At 45.7% G+C, this 12,834-nt stretch overlaps 1 protein-coding gene and 1 long non-coding RNA gene across 2 annotated transcripts in view; one reads left to right on the plus strand and one right to left on the minus strand.

The window, feature by feature from the left end:
• The window catches only part of oys (lysophospholipid acyltransferase 6), a 67,490-nt gene extending 58,977 nt beyond the window's left edge, over positions 1 to 8,513 (minus strand). Inside the window, exons 1-2 of the mRNA XM_075689885.1 lie at positions 7,993 to 8,513; positions 4,256 to 4,401 (exon numbers count right to left, since the gene is read on the minus strand). Of these exons, the coding sequence (XP_075546000.1) occupies positions 4,256 to 4,401; positions 7,993 to 8,079 (233 nt within the window). The 5' untranslated portion in view covers positions 8,080 to 8,513. The remainder of the gene's footprint in view (positions 1 to 4,255; positions 4,402 to 7,992) is intronic.
• Positions 8,514 to 8,764: 251 nt separating this feature from the next.
• LOC142579553 (uncharacterized) lies at positions 8,765 to 12,665 on the plus strand. Its single transcript, XR_012827407.1, has 3 exons — positions 8,765 to 9,000; positions 9,208 to 9,284; positions 12,569 to 12,665. It is a non-coding gene; the product is annotated as an uncharacterized LOC142579553 (long non-coding RNA).
• The last annotated feature ends 169 nt before the right edge of the window (positions 12,666 to 12,834 follow it).

A 12,834-nucleotide genomic window follows, 5' to 3' on the forward strand; every position in this document is an offset into this window, starting at 1 on the left:
ATCTGACGTCAGTGACTTGGCAGGACAGAGACGTGAAAACCTACCGGTACGTCAGTGGTACTGAAAGGGTTAAAAGGTAGCACATTAAGCTAGATGCGCTGTTCGCTTCTACGTGGCGCCTTTGAGAGAATCAAGCGGGCATGGCACATGCTTTTTCTCTTTTTCCTTTGTTTTTTGCATTTCGAGAGCTTTCCTGAGGACGTGGTACACATTACTACGTAATAATTTGGAACTTCAAAGCTCCTGAATTAGATGCTGACTTAAACGCTCTACAACTATTGTATGGAAAGCTTTGCCCTAAAATTATTACTTGCGACTTTAGTTAATAAATCTTGATTAATAAAAGGAAAATAAAATATAGTGTGGCTTAAGCCACACTATATTTTATTTTCCTTTTTACGTTTGTAGGTCGGACGATCGAATCCTGGTCGGAGCGGTTTTATTTTTTACGTTTTTTTTCTATTTTTTTATTGCACTAAAACGCTCCTTGTTGCTTTCTGTATTCAAAAAAATATATACGGCGTCCAGGCACCGCATATTTACCACGCTAGAGCTGTTTTTCGCGCGAGTAGCCAGTGCCTCCCAGCACGCTGCGCCTTCCCAGCGCCCCAGCATCCAGCGCGCTGCACTGGGCCCATAATCCGGCGCACTGGGTCCCAGTGGCACTGGGTTTTGCAATAGGGTTTCTCCACACAATAGCAAACAACGAGCACTTGGTCGTGTCCTCTTACAGTGATTCGGCATATTTTTATACCTTGGCTAAAGATAGCTGTAGGACATCCTGTATATTTTAGAGGTCTGACCACAGTGCAGGCTCGGATCTATAGATGCCTTTTCTGCTGCTGAACACGAGGTCGCAAATTCGGCACCCGACCTCGCTGACCACTTTCTAGTGAAGATGCAGCGCCAAAGACTCCGTGCGCTGAGATTTCGTAGCGCGTTAAAGAAGTCGCAGTTTCGCCCGAAAGCCGAAGCATCGATTTCGATAGCAAATTAGTAGACAGCTATACGAAGTAAGGATAGTAGCTTCATCGGCCGTATAAACTTGTAAACATCCGCTTACTAAGTAAATTAACAAGCATGGCGTGACGCGCGCACAAGCAAACACGAACGCACCACACTCGATGACCGCGGAAACTCGCTGTCGAAACGCTGGAGTGAGGAAGCGCGGTAGCAGCAGCGAGCGAATTGACCGTCGGGCTGCCTCCTGCTTCAACGCGAACTAAGCGGCGAAAACACTGCGCACACTTAAGTTATCAACACTCGGCGTACTGTCCCCATCGCAATTCGGTTTTAAGGTGTACGGCTCGCGCAGCCGCGCCATACGCAGCAGCCGCCGGAATGTGCAGCCGCCATCGTCGGCTCACCTTCGCACGCTTTCACTCCGACATACAGCATACGGCTCGCGGAGACGATGTTATCGCCCTTGGACCTTCTACAGAACATCACGGCGGCGGCGATGGCAGAAATGCGCCTGTAGTGTTCATATAATTGCTATCGCAATAAAAAGACGCTGGTGGTCAAACTCCGCCTGAACCTCTCCAAAATACACGTTTCGAATTCCGGTCTAACCATTTAACTACACGATCCACATGTACATTGTTATTGAATAATCGATCCTCACGACAGCACGTACAGCCCTAACGGTGTTGTGTTTCGGCTACAAGTGCATCAGTGTCCGTCAGCTGAACGAAGGCGAAATCGAAAGTTCACATCTTGCTTTGATTGAAAACAATTCTCACATCAACGGAAGGTTTAACCTCCCTGTGAAACACGTTCCCATATATAGGATCCCATTAGAGCAGCGAAACGTTAGCTTTCCAGATGAAAACAAAGAAAGCACAACCGAGCATGTGTAAAACAAAAGAACGCAAAAACGCTGAACCCTATGAAGCACCCGTGGGATGAACGAGCGACCCTATAGCCGTCGAGGCTGAAGGGTGGGAGGAAGCGCCAGGGGAATGAGATTGCCTTTGGCGGCGTCTCGTTACCGCAGTGGTGGTGTACGGATCCGTGTTTCCCACGACCGGCTGTGATGGCTGTCTACATAGACGCCTGGAAAACTGACGATTGCATTCCCTCGACCCCTCTATGCAAATGCGGATGTTACCAGGGCTTTTGCGAAATGAGGAAACAACGCTGTGCCGCTTACGCTTGGGCGTCGCATTCACCGATGCATATACGTTTTTGATTGGAATGACTGATAGCGCCGACTGTAATGTCTGCGGCGTCGAGGAAACTGTAGAACATCTACTGTGCTACTGCCCATCTTTTCAAAACGAAAGACATGACCTCTGCACAGCTCTCAATCAGCTAGATAGAACATCGTTCACTTTGAAGAAGATCTTGGGACCATGGCCTCGTATATCGCAGCTACAGAAGGCCACAAAAGCTCTGCTGCGATATTTGAAAGCCACTGGATTGAGTCAGCGTCTGTGATCCGGACTGAGTGACCGCACGATATAGCCAGTAGACTTTCTCTTCTTCTTTTAATCTTTCTGTCCCCTTTTTTCCCCTGTGTAGGGTAGCCAACCGGGCTCAGTCCTGGTTAACCTCCCTGCCTTTCCTTTATCATTTGCTCTCTCTCACGCAGCCGCTTTCTCTACGAAAACAATGCGTAGCACCGCGCAGACAGCGGGTTTGGCAGTGGCGTGGATACTGAATAAAGCAATGCAGGGGACACTGGAAAATGACGTATAGGGAATCTTAAGACCAACATTAGATCACGTTATATCGTGATTCAACGTCAGCCTTTAGTTTCCCTACATCATATTCCGGGCGCTCCTGTATTGCTTTATCCAGAATAAAGCGCAACAGGACCCCCCGAAATATGATGTCGAGAAACTAAAGGCCAACGTTAAATCAGGCTATAGCGAGATTTAACGCAGAGAGGGTAAAATTAATGTGAGCTGGTAAATTAGTTAACGCAAGAGGGTAATTCAAGTAACGTAGAGCTAAAACAAAGGTGCATAGGTATAACGTAAGAGAATATGTAGCATATACCAGGGTAACGAAGTATTAGAGAACATTACGATCTACTTCGACAAAAGCAACAATCTTTCGAATAAAATTTTATACAGGGTGTTTCACGTAACTTGTGCCAAGGATTAAGAAAAGAAGTGGTTAACGGCAGCTGAATGAAACCAACGGCATACGGTTTGCTGTCATGTGGCGCTCCTTAGAGTATACTTTTTTATATTCCGCTTAATAACTAAGATGAATTATGCAAAACTTTTAATATTCACTTTAAGGCCAAGTGCGTTTCGTCGTGTTGTAGAGGGGGCTCAGAAACGACCGATCCAATTTTTTTGTGCCAACGTACATGCTGCGCGGCGGTTTTTTTCGGCGTTTCAAAAAAGTTGCACTTTCTTTCAAGAAATCTTGCACTTTGTTTCACAGCCGTTTTTGAAAACTGCTGGGCAAAACCAACTTGAGCCTCAATAATTGAGTGAATATGTCCCGGGAAAAAAATCTGCATGTTACAATGAGATAGGGCATGCTGATCTGGGGGGAGGGAGGGGAGGGGGGGGTCGTCTTTTTCTTTTTTAAGCTATAGCAGCTTGCATCGCATTTTTTCCGACTGTGTGGCTCTCTATTTGCCTCCCTCTATATGACGCCATAGGCGTATTGTAGTTTAGCGGGATTGCATCATGGATACTCGGTACTTGGTGTTCATTCCCGTCGGGGATACTATAGGCGACGCGTACTTTGAGGCATCGCTACCGCTCTTGCTTTCTTTCGGTTTATCAGCAAGTTATTCCTTCTTGCAAGAAAGGCATTGCCTCACTCGCTATATCACAGGCACGCAAGTTCTGGCGAGTAGGATCTACTCCACCTCGTCTGAACTGCTATTCGCGAAAAATAACGTTTCTGCACCTGTTTGTTCCCCGCAGCCGTAAGAGGGCGCTGGCCTATTCGCGTCCGAAATACATCTTCCCTAGGAATTTTTGAAAAAATGTTGTATTTTTAATTCGCGCACAATTTTTTTAAACAATTTTTGCGTGTACCTTTTGTTTAGCTCTGCGGCACCTTCGAACACGACGAAAGTTCGGCGCCGACACCCGTCGACGCCTGCCTTCACCACAGGCGGAATGGGTGCCAAGCCTGCCAACCACTGCCCACGCGTCTCTAGCGCTTGCCACACGCTCTTTCCGGCAGATACGTGGGCGCGCGCCGACGCTTTCAGGCGCGTGACTTGCGCGTGCATGCGGTCCCGCCGAGTGGCTGGCAGCCGACGACGTCACTGCATACTCACTATCCGAAGCAGAAATAACCGAAGGCGAGTCCAACGGCGAGGGCCACGATGTGTCTAGCCGTCGGAGACACCCGCGACGGATGCAGCAGCACGCGGTACGGGAACGAGAACAGCAGGAACGCAATTTGGCAGAACAGGAAGTTGAACTGCGAACACAAGGCGTACCACCATGGTTAAGTTTATGCGCTATAGTATACGTTTAGCGTGAAAAAAAATAGCGCTTACCTTTAGCAGCAAGGCTAGGTTACAGCACATTGCTCTAGAAAGGAAGGAATCAAACTGCAAACTTGTACTTGCTTAGTAAGCTGTATACTAAGCCACTACCACTGATAATTCGGCGTCGCAGCAGCACGTGACCATCAGGATAAATCTTCTAAAGTTACTCATCCACTTATGCGAACGTTAGCCTTAGGCTCCTGCATGGACAAACCTTAACGTATCCTCTGTATGGTATCGAACGAATTCAAACGAGGTACACGTGTGGCTTGTGACAACAGCCAGGCCTGCGACGAAGTATTATGCAGGCACAGTTAACACATATCAAGGTTCACTTAGGCTGAGAGAGTTGGGAACCATGAGAAAAACTAGAGACAAATTAATAATTATCCGCTTCATTCAAGTAAGCTTCACTGCCAGCGTACTATACTTGCAGTGAAGAAAGCTTCTAGTCACTGAGTCGTTGCGTTTGACAACCCAAAATTACGAACGAAATGCCGCCGTTGCTTCGCAGACGACGCCTGACCGCAGTCGAACTCATTGCTACACCCGAGAATTAAATTAACCTCAGCCTATGCGGGCCGCAGTAAACCAGACTAACGCTTTTAAGTTCAAATTCTGTACAAAGCAGGAGCCACGTAAAGTCACGGAAAACAAAGCGCCTTCCGTGACACGCACTTTCTTGAAAAGAGAGAGATAAATAAAACGATGCATATGCGCATTTGAATAACACTCAAAACAGACAACCTAATTATGCAAGTTTGCACAGAAACACTCCCGTGTCGCACTGCACCGGAACTCGCGGGCAACTCGCAAACACAAGGTGTCGCGCGAGTGCTTTTGTATCAGCGCCGACAAGTGGAGCGCTCCGCCTCTCTATACAATGAAGCTTCATTCGTCCAACACAGCAACTCGCAGAATTTATTCCCTTAATTACCAGTATGAAGCTGAAGATAGTTTGGCAGTCTGCACGAAAGTGAGCAGAGGATAAGGTGGCGTTATTCATCTTTTCCCCTCATCCACGACCTTCGGTGTGTAGCTTACCCCAATAAAAATTTTCAATTTCAGTTTCTACATTATTTTCGAACAATAGCTTACGATATTTGCGCGCTATTTAGAGAGCAACGTGCGCTGACCCCCACATAGATGTAACTACACAATTACACGGTGTGTCCGTGTGAAACGAATGAATAAAGGATTTTCGTGGCAACCGCCAGTCAAAACCGGATTGACGCACTGCCACCATTTAATATAGGCAAAAGGAACGCTTGATTGTTTCCTAACGTATCATTAAGTTGTTCTACGCACTATTACGCTGCTTGTCTATGTAGCCAATATTTTGTGTTTTGTTTTCGTTCATTACCATAAACAGCGGTGCGTCTCAGAGCAGTGCGTTGTGCATGAGAGCTTTCCCGAATGAAGATGCGCGCTCACTCAGCCACGCCCCACAGCACACAGAAACATTACTGTTGCTAAAAGGAAAACAAAAACAAAAGACTCGTACACTCTCGGTTTCGAGTAACTTGTTCCGGTAGACGTTTTCGCGGCGCGCAATTTAAAAACGCTTCACTTGTGCTAACTGAGTTTCATAGGTTACGACAACAGTACGTATCCATTCTCATCTCACATATATAAACAGATAACCGCATTCAAGTAAAGGCACCGAGTGCTCAAGAATCCTCTGCACGATGCAGGTACGGCACGTGGTAAATAAATTATAGGCGTTTCCCTTATCATTTCGCTACTTGTATTCCTTTATAGCCAATTTTTTTTTTCTCGGGCAATAATCTGAACGGTTGCTAGTCAGCACAGGTATCCTATTCTTATTCCTGTCCTGTCGCTAATCAAGTTTCTCTCTCTTTCTCTTTTTATTCCTCGCCTGAAACTTCAGCGAGCAGCAAGTAGTGACACGACGGTAGCAATGGCGCTCAGGGAGGAAAATCCCTGATATTACGACTCTTGCATGGTAACTTTTGTAACAGAGAAAAATATGTTTCCCTCGGCGTTAGTAAAAATTTCATACAGGCCCGACGCAATACTTTAAGTGGCATGTACAACGACTTTTGAAAACTGTTAGTCGGCAGTTGCGCTACAAAAACGGAAGCAGGTGGTGAACTAAACTTCACAGGAGTTACAGTATAGCTTTGAGTCTTGCTTCCTTTATTTGTTTATGTTCGAGTTCAGAAAACAAGACGTACTGCGATGGCGGGCAGCTACAACGCGACAAATCGGAACAACTTGAAGAAGCGGCGTACTACGTTAAAACGCCGCTTGCAGAATCTTGGCCATACGACGTTCATTTCCAACTCTTCTAGGCGACTTTTGGGAACAAGAGGTCGATGCATGGAAACATCTGTGAAACGCTCGTATGAAGCACTGCATTTTCGCCAGCTGCGTTTTACAGCCCTGTAGATGTACATGCTGATAGATGACCTCCAGACAATCGACACGTCTAAGCAGTTCAAGTGCAGGAAAAACGCTATGCCGAGAAAACGTGTTTGCTAATTGTTTGTTCTCTAAAGATGGTCAGGTAGTTTGATAAAACTTCTGGTCTGTGTAAATGTCGGCTGTATACACTGCATAAAGCTCCCGTCTCTCTCAAAATTCTATGCATTTACCTGCTGCGCTATGATTTAAGTGTTTACTCATAAAGCAGTCGACCTTCAGTAGGCGTGCTTTAAACAGTCGTCTGAACTCCACCCTATAACACGAGATGGGCGCCATTTACACACCCATTTCAGCGATGTCGGCTTGAAGAAAACAATGAGAGGAAAGCAGCGCCGAGTCCGAGATGGCATCCATTATTCATGTCACGCATTATACAGGCAGTGAGGCTTTTCACGGAGGGCCGAACTACGGGATTGGCGTGCCACCGGGGACACTCGTGGTACTGATTCGTAGTCCTTTTTCAGTATATAGTAATCGCGCAGAAAGTAAACAAAATGCGTAAATTAAACTAGGGAAACATCACTATGATAAATGAGACGTGCCATACTTTATTTGGATGTAGTACCACTCTTAAGCTAAGAAAATTGTGCCGCAGTCCACACTACAGGGCGTGAACTTTACGTCAAGCTAAGGTAAACTGTCGCGTTCTTTTTCTTTTGTTAAAGCGCGCATACGAAGAACCACATAGGTGCAGCTGTGGTGGGCGTGCGCCCGCGCACGATGACGGGCGCGCACGCGTTCATTACGCAAGTTGTTTTCCGTCGCGTATGCGTGCCAAGGCTGGGTGCGGCTATATATGTGTACACACAAGTTCGAGCTTGCATAGATCATTCAATTGGGAGGGTGTGCGTGTATACAGGCAGCGTAATAAACGAACACGTGTGCAACACGATGCGCGTCTACAGTCGCACGTTTATCGTTTCGCGCACCTCGAAAGTAGCGACTTGAACACGGCACCGAACTATTCAAGACGACTCATGTAGCGACACCGAGACGCTGCGCCCCGCCAGCCGCGGTAACCAAGCGTGAACGAGGCCCGGTATCGCAAGGCTCGTCGTTCACGGTTCGCCTACCTTGTCGATACTGAGTCCAAAGTATGCAGCGACGGGCGCGAGCGCCCGGCAGCCAACGTAAAAGTCCGACTCCGACTTAAGATCCATCGCCGCGGGTCAGGCAGCCGGCTTTCCGGGCGCATGGAGAGTTCAAAAATAGCCTCTAGGGCGCCTCTCCTCGGCCTGCGCTGCTGACGAGCGCATTGGCGACGCCGCTGCGATGATCCGTCGCCTCGGGAGGCGGCAACACATGGTTGCAGCCCCGCGCACAGCCGCGTTGTTGACAGCGGCGAGCAGTAGAGCTAGGCAGCGCACCACTACAACCACAGGGTCACAAGCACGACGAGACACAGGAGCCGAGCACCGTCGTGTCGCCTCGTCGGCGCGCCAGCGTGGCCTCGGCGACGTCGTCGATCCTCTGCCGTTTCCGTCACCTCCTGCTTCCTGCGGCCACTGACGGCGGCAGGCTCGAGCGCAATACTGGTTCCCAGCGGCACTTCGCGACGCGCTTCGGCGACGCCATTCTTGGCTGCGATCCCGCTTGCACACCGCGCATCGGGCGCTCGCACACGCGCGACAGGAGTGCGCAAAATGTTTCGGTTTCGGTATTTACAAATGGGGCGTCTAAAATTATTCATGGCTAAACAATAACTTTTTATAAGCATTAAGCACTTTACTACAACTACTTTAATTGTGCATAAGCAGCTTCTATAACGAATAGTTACGTTTGCGAGAATAGAAAATTAAAATTCACTGCATCGCACCGCAATCGACGTAATGATCACGTTGCAGAACGGCCGCTCGCACGAAGTTCGCGTTAGCGTTTCAGAGCATGCTAGGGGTTCCGTGTCTCGTTTGATAAGATAAACCTTTGTTGATAAGTAATGCCCTTAACATTAACGCTCCTACCGCTCAGACGTTTGCGCGATGATTATTGCCTATGTGTACCTTCTTTTGTTTTGTTTTGTGAAATGGCGCACGAGTCGGGATAAAAGCCGTTTACCTTCGTCTCCTACCCACGGTTGAAAAGTGATGGAAATGTTCTACATTTTGCTCAGTTCTTGTAACAAGCACCTATTTCTAATATTTTTCACTGCTACTGTTCTCGGGTGCCTAGGACATCACGTTGTCTTGTGTTTTGCTTCACCGCTGTGAAACGCGATGTGTTGTCCACATACGTGGTCGATTTCTTTTCTAAAACGTTGAATGTTCTCTCACGTGCTTTTTCATTTTCAGGTCGGGCTCTGGAAGGTGCTTGAAAGTTTAATGACACATGGCTTAGGTGTCGCTCTTTCAGCTTACACCCTACACAGGCACGCTAACCGCAGTTGAGACGCACTTCAATTCTGACGTTCATGTATATTCAACGTCACTATATGATTATATCTACGATTTGCTGGGGTTGTTACGTATACGTCATAATTGATTGTACAATGTGTATGAAATTGTTCAAGTAGCACGGTTTTCACTCTCTATATACGCGGTTGCAGACAGTGGTGACGGAAGTGTGCGCATGCTTTGAGTGTGAGTGGTTGAGGGATGAGTGGATTGGGGCGTAAGTGAGTTGGGGGAGTACGATGGAGAACAGACTACAAGATAAGTTTCACTGCAAGACAGCTGAGTAGCATGAAGAAACCGCCATCATCCCCCCCTTTGCAACCTTACGCCAAGCTTTATTGCTAGTCTTGACACCCCGCGTTGCTGGCCATGTTGCAAGTGAACTCCCGCCATTCTTCTTTGAAAAAAAAAATTATTTTTACGCGTGCCAAGTATATATAAAATATGCGCGAATACTTTTTCATGCTTATAAGACCCAACCAACCTTGCTAAACATGCTAAAAAAAGAAACGCACAATGGTATGGTGCCCCATATGGATAACTGGAAACGTGTAACGTAACATATTGGCTGTACAAAAGACAGAAATCAGTCATGCAGTGACCCGTGTAAATTGCCGATGGTACCGTGTGTGAGTGAACCTGCATATCAAGCGATAGGTGCTTTCTGGACCTTAATAATTTGAAAATGCTTTCAAAATAAGGCAGTACTTTTCCCTAACAAAGTCTGTGCTCATGAGAACAATATATTCCACCAGTACTTGTGCATCATGCACTCACCGTCATGTACTATTATGTGCAAACGGCAGCAATACCGTTTCATTGAATGTTACGTTGTTCGGGAAGACAGGTAAGGACACTGTACCCAGCTAAACTGCTGATAGGTTTGAGCTCGAATAACCTCTCCAGGAGTAAAGCCAAGGTAGCATCAAGGGAGGAGGGTAGTTTCATTGCATGCTCAATTTTGTCAGTGCAGAAGTAGTGGCATGTTGAGGGGTTGAGGTTCCACTTGGCCTGGTAGTGCGGCAGAAATGGCATTTTGCGGTCGGTTTATGCTACATTTGGGCACAATACTAATCTGTTATTCAAGCATTAATCACAATTTTGTGATGCCTGTGACTGTGCCAGAGCTTTGCCCCTCTAGCATCAAAGGGCAACACCATTCCTTACAGTGAAAAAAAAAAAAATTGCATTTTTGATCCGGTATTATAGCACGGGGTGTACAAGTCTAGTGCATGCTGGACAAAATGGGCAAGTACTGCATGCACAGGCTGTGGTGGTTCATTGGTCGTGGCATTGTGCTGCTAAGTGCGAGGTCACATGTTCAATTCCTGTCCGTGTCTGTGCATTTAACTTTTTCCAAAATGAACTTGGATTTGGGTGTGATGAACCTGGAGTTCCCCGCTGTGGTGGCCCTCATAGCCTGTGTATTTCTTTGGGATGTAAAACCCGCTGACTTAATTTATTTAATACAGGGTATTAAAACCAACTGCTACATGCCGCCTGTGTGCATAGTTTAGGCGCAAACAAGCCAGTGGGCAAATCAAAGAAGCATCATTACCTGTATCCCTGAGTAACATGACATTCGGCATGTTGGCGATACTTTGCAGCGTAAACATTACTCTGACACAATGAATGCCTCTCATCTCACCTGCGTTTTCTTATACCATATGAAAAAGAAGTGGTGTGTCATTCTTGTAGCTTATAAATGAGAATACAAATGTGTTTAAAATTGAGCCATCGTGCAGATCCTTTCAAGAATGCTGTCATGTATATATGTTCTGTGACCAATGTACTAGTGAATATGGTAAGTCAAATGTGCAACTGCACCATCTGTCTAGTAGTTCAACCTTTGGAGGTTAAGTTTTGCTCCACACATTGTCTACAAAATGCATGCATTTCAAGAAGAGTGCTTGTTTTGTTTTATGTCGGCCATGCATTAATACCTACAGTGTTCCATTGTTTAATATTGATTCATGTCAGCTGTGTTTAAACAACAGAAGATGTGCATCTTTTTTTATTATTATTATTATTATTATTATTATTATTATTATTATTATTATTATTATTATTATTATTACATGGTGTTTAGGAGATGTCGCCTTTATTTGGTGCCAGCTACTCCTTTTCATATAAGGATTAAAAAAAAAAAGAATAATTCGTAAAAAAAATTGTTAAATCATAACAACACTAATTCTGGCAACGTAAGTACACTAATTTCACACTATAACTGAAAGACAACTCCAAATCGTAAAAACACGAAGTCCAGTCACGTAAGTAGACTAATGCTTCACTAAAACAAAAGGATTTGCATCTTGTTTTGTTCACATTCGACTTAAGCTACAATCTATTGTGCGAAAATGGAGTGCCTGAAGTAGAGTTTGTGTATATAATGTTTATTTTTATCTTACATTCTTTAAATGACAGCAGCATGTTCACATGTTTATTAATTAGTAGTAAACCTACAGAAACAACTTAGACATGTCATTTTATGTTGCCACCTGGATTGAGTAGCAATTTAAATACTGCAAGGAGTACTAGAATTCTTTGTAATCATTTTTTTGTACCTTACACTGTGTCTTGTGTGCCATAACACCACTAGCATTTTCATTGTCAAGCACTCTTCAGACACTCTTAAAATTGTTTTGCTGGTGATAGTCTTGTTCTGTGCTGTACCATGACCTACTTTTTCCTTTCTTTCTGCTCTTACTGTACAGGGATTATTCATGTGATGCACTGTACGCCATTTTTCTGTCCTATTCATTACTGCACTGCTGGAGGTGGACCAAGATAAAGTGAATTTTTTCATTGTGCTGTCAGTGAAACAATATGGTCGCCTCGATGACATTGTTGCATACTCCATACATGCTTTGCACTATAACCATTGTGTGGGGTCTTTTTCATACAAATATGTTCAGTTGGAATATTGCCACTTCTGTAAACCAAATTCTAACATAAGCTTCTGCAACGGAATACAGCACTGAAACTGTGTGCAACCATAGCATGTTGTAATATTTACCTCAGTTTACTTGGTCCAGCACTATTCATAGCTTGCTTGTGTTTGAGCATTGCATTTCCTTGCTATGTTTCATTCTGACAAGCTTAAAATTTGTTTTGTGTACCCATATAAGTTTGTTATGCTAAGGCATTGGAAGTGAAAAAATATGCTTGACATTCGCTCTCATTTTTTTGTGTTATGTAGATGCAGTCTAGCTTTGCAATTGGCGCTGCACTAGTGACCTTCCTCACATTTCTCATGCAGGACGACGCGGCCGGCCGGCAACTGTCAAGTATCGGGCATCACTTCAGGGGCGCCTCTACCACTGCCACCAATGTGATTATGCAACCCACAAACCGTCGAACCTTGTAGCACACACTCGCATTCACACAGGCGAGCGGCCATTTCACTGCCACTTATGCCCCCAGAGCTTCGCACACAAATGCCAGCTCACGGTACATGTGCGCCTGCACAAAGGCGAGCGACCATACCAGTGCCCCGTCTGCCCCTTGGCCTTTCTGCAGGCCAGT

The sequence above is a fragment of the Dermacentor variabilis genome, chromosome 4, assembly GCF_050947875.1.
Source record: "Dermacentor variabilis isolate Ectoservices chromosome 4, ASM5094787v1, whole genome shotgun sequence".
NCBI lineage: Eukaryota > Metazoa > Arthropoda > Arachnida > Ixodida > Ixodidae > Dermacentor > Dermacentor variabilis.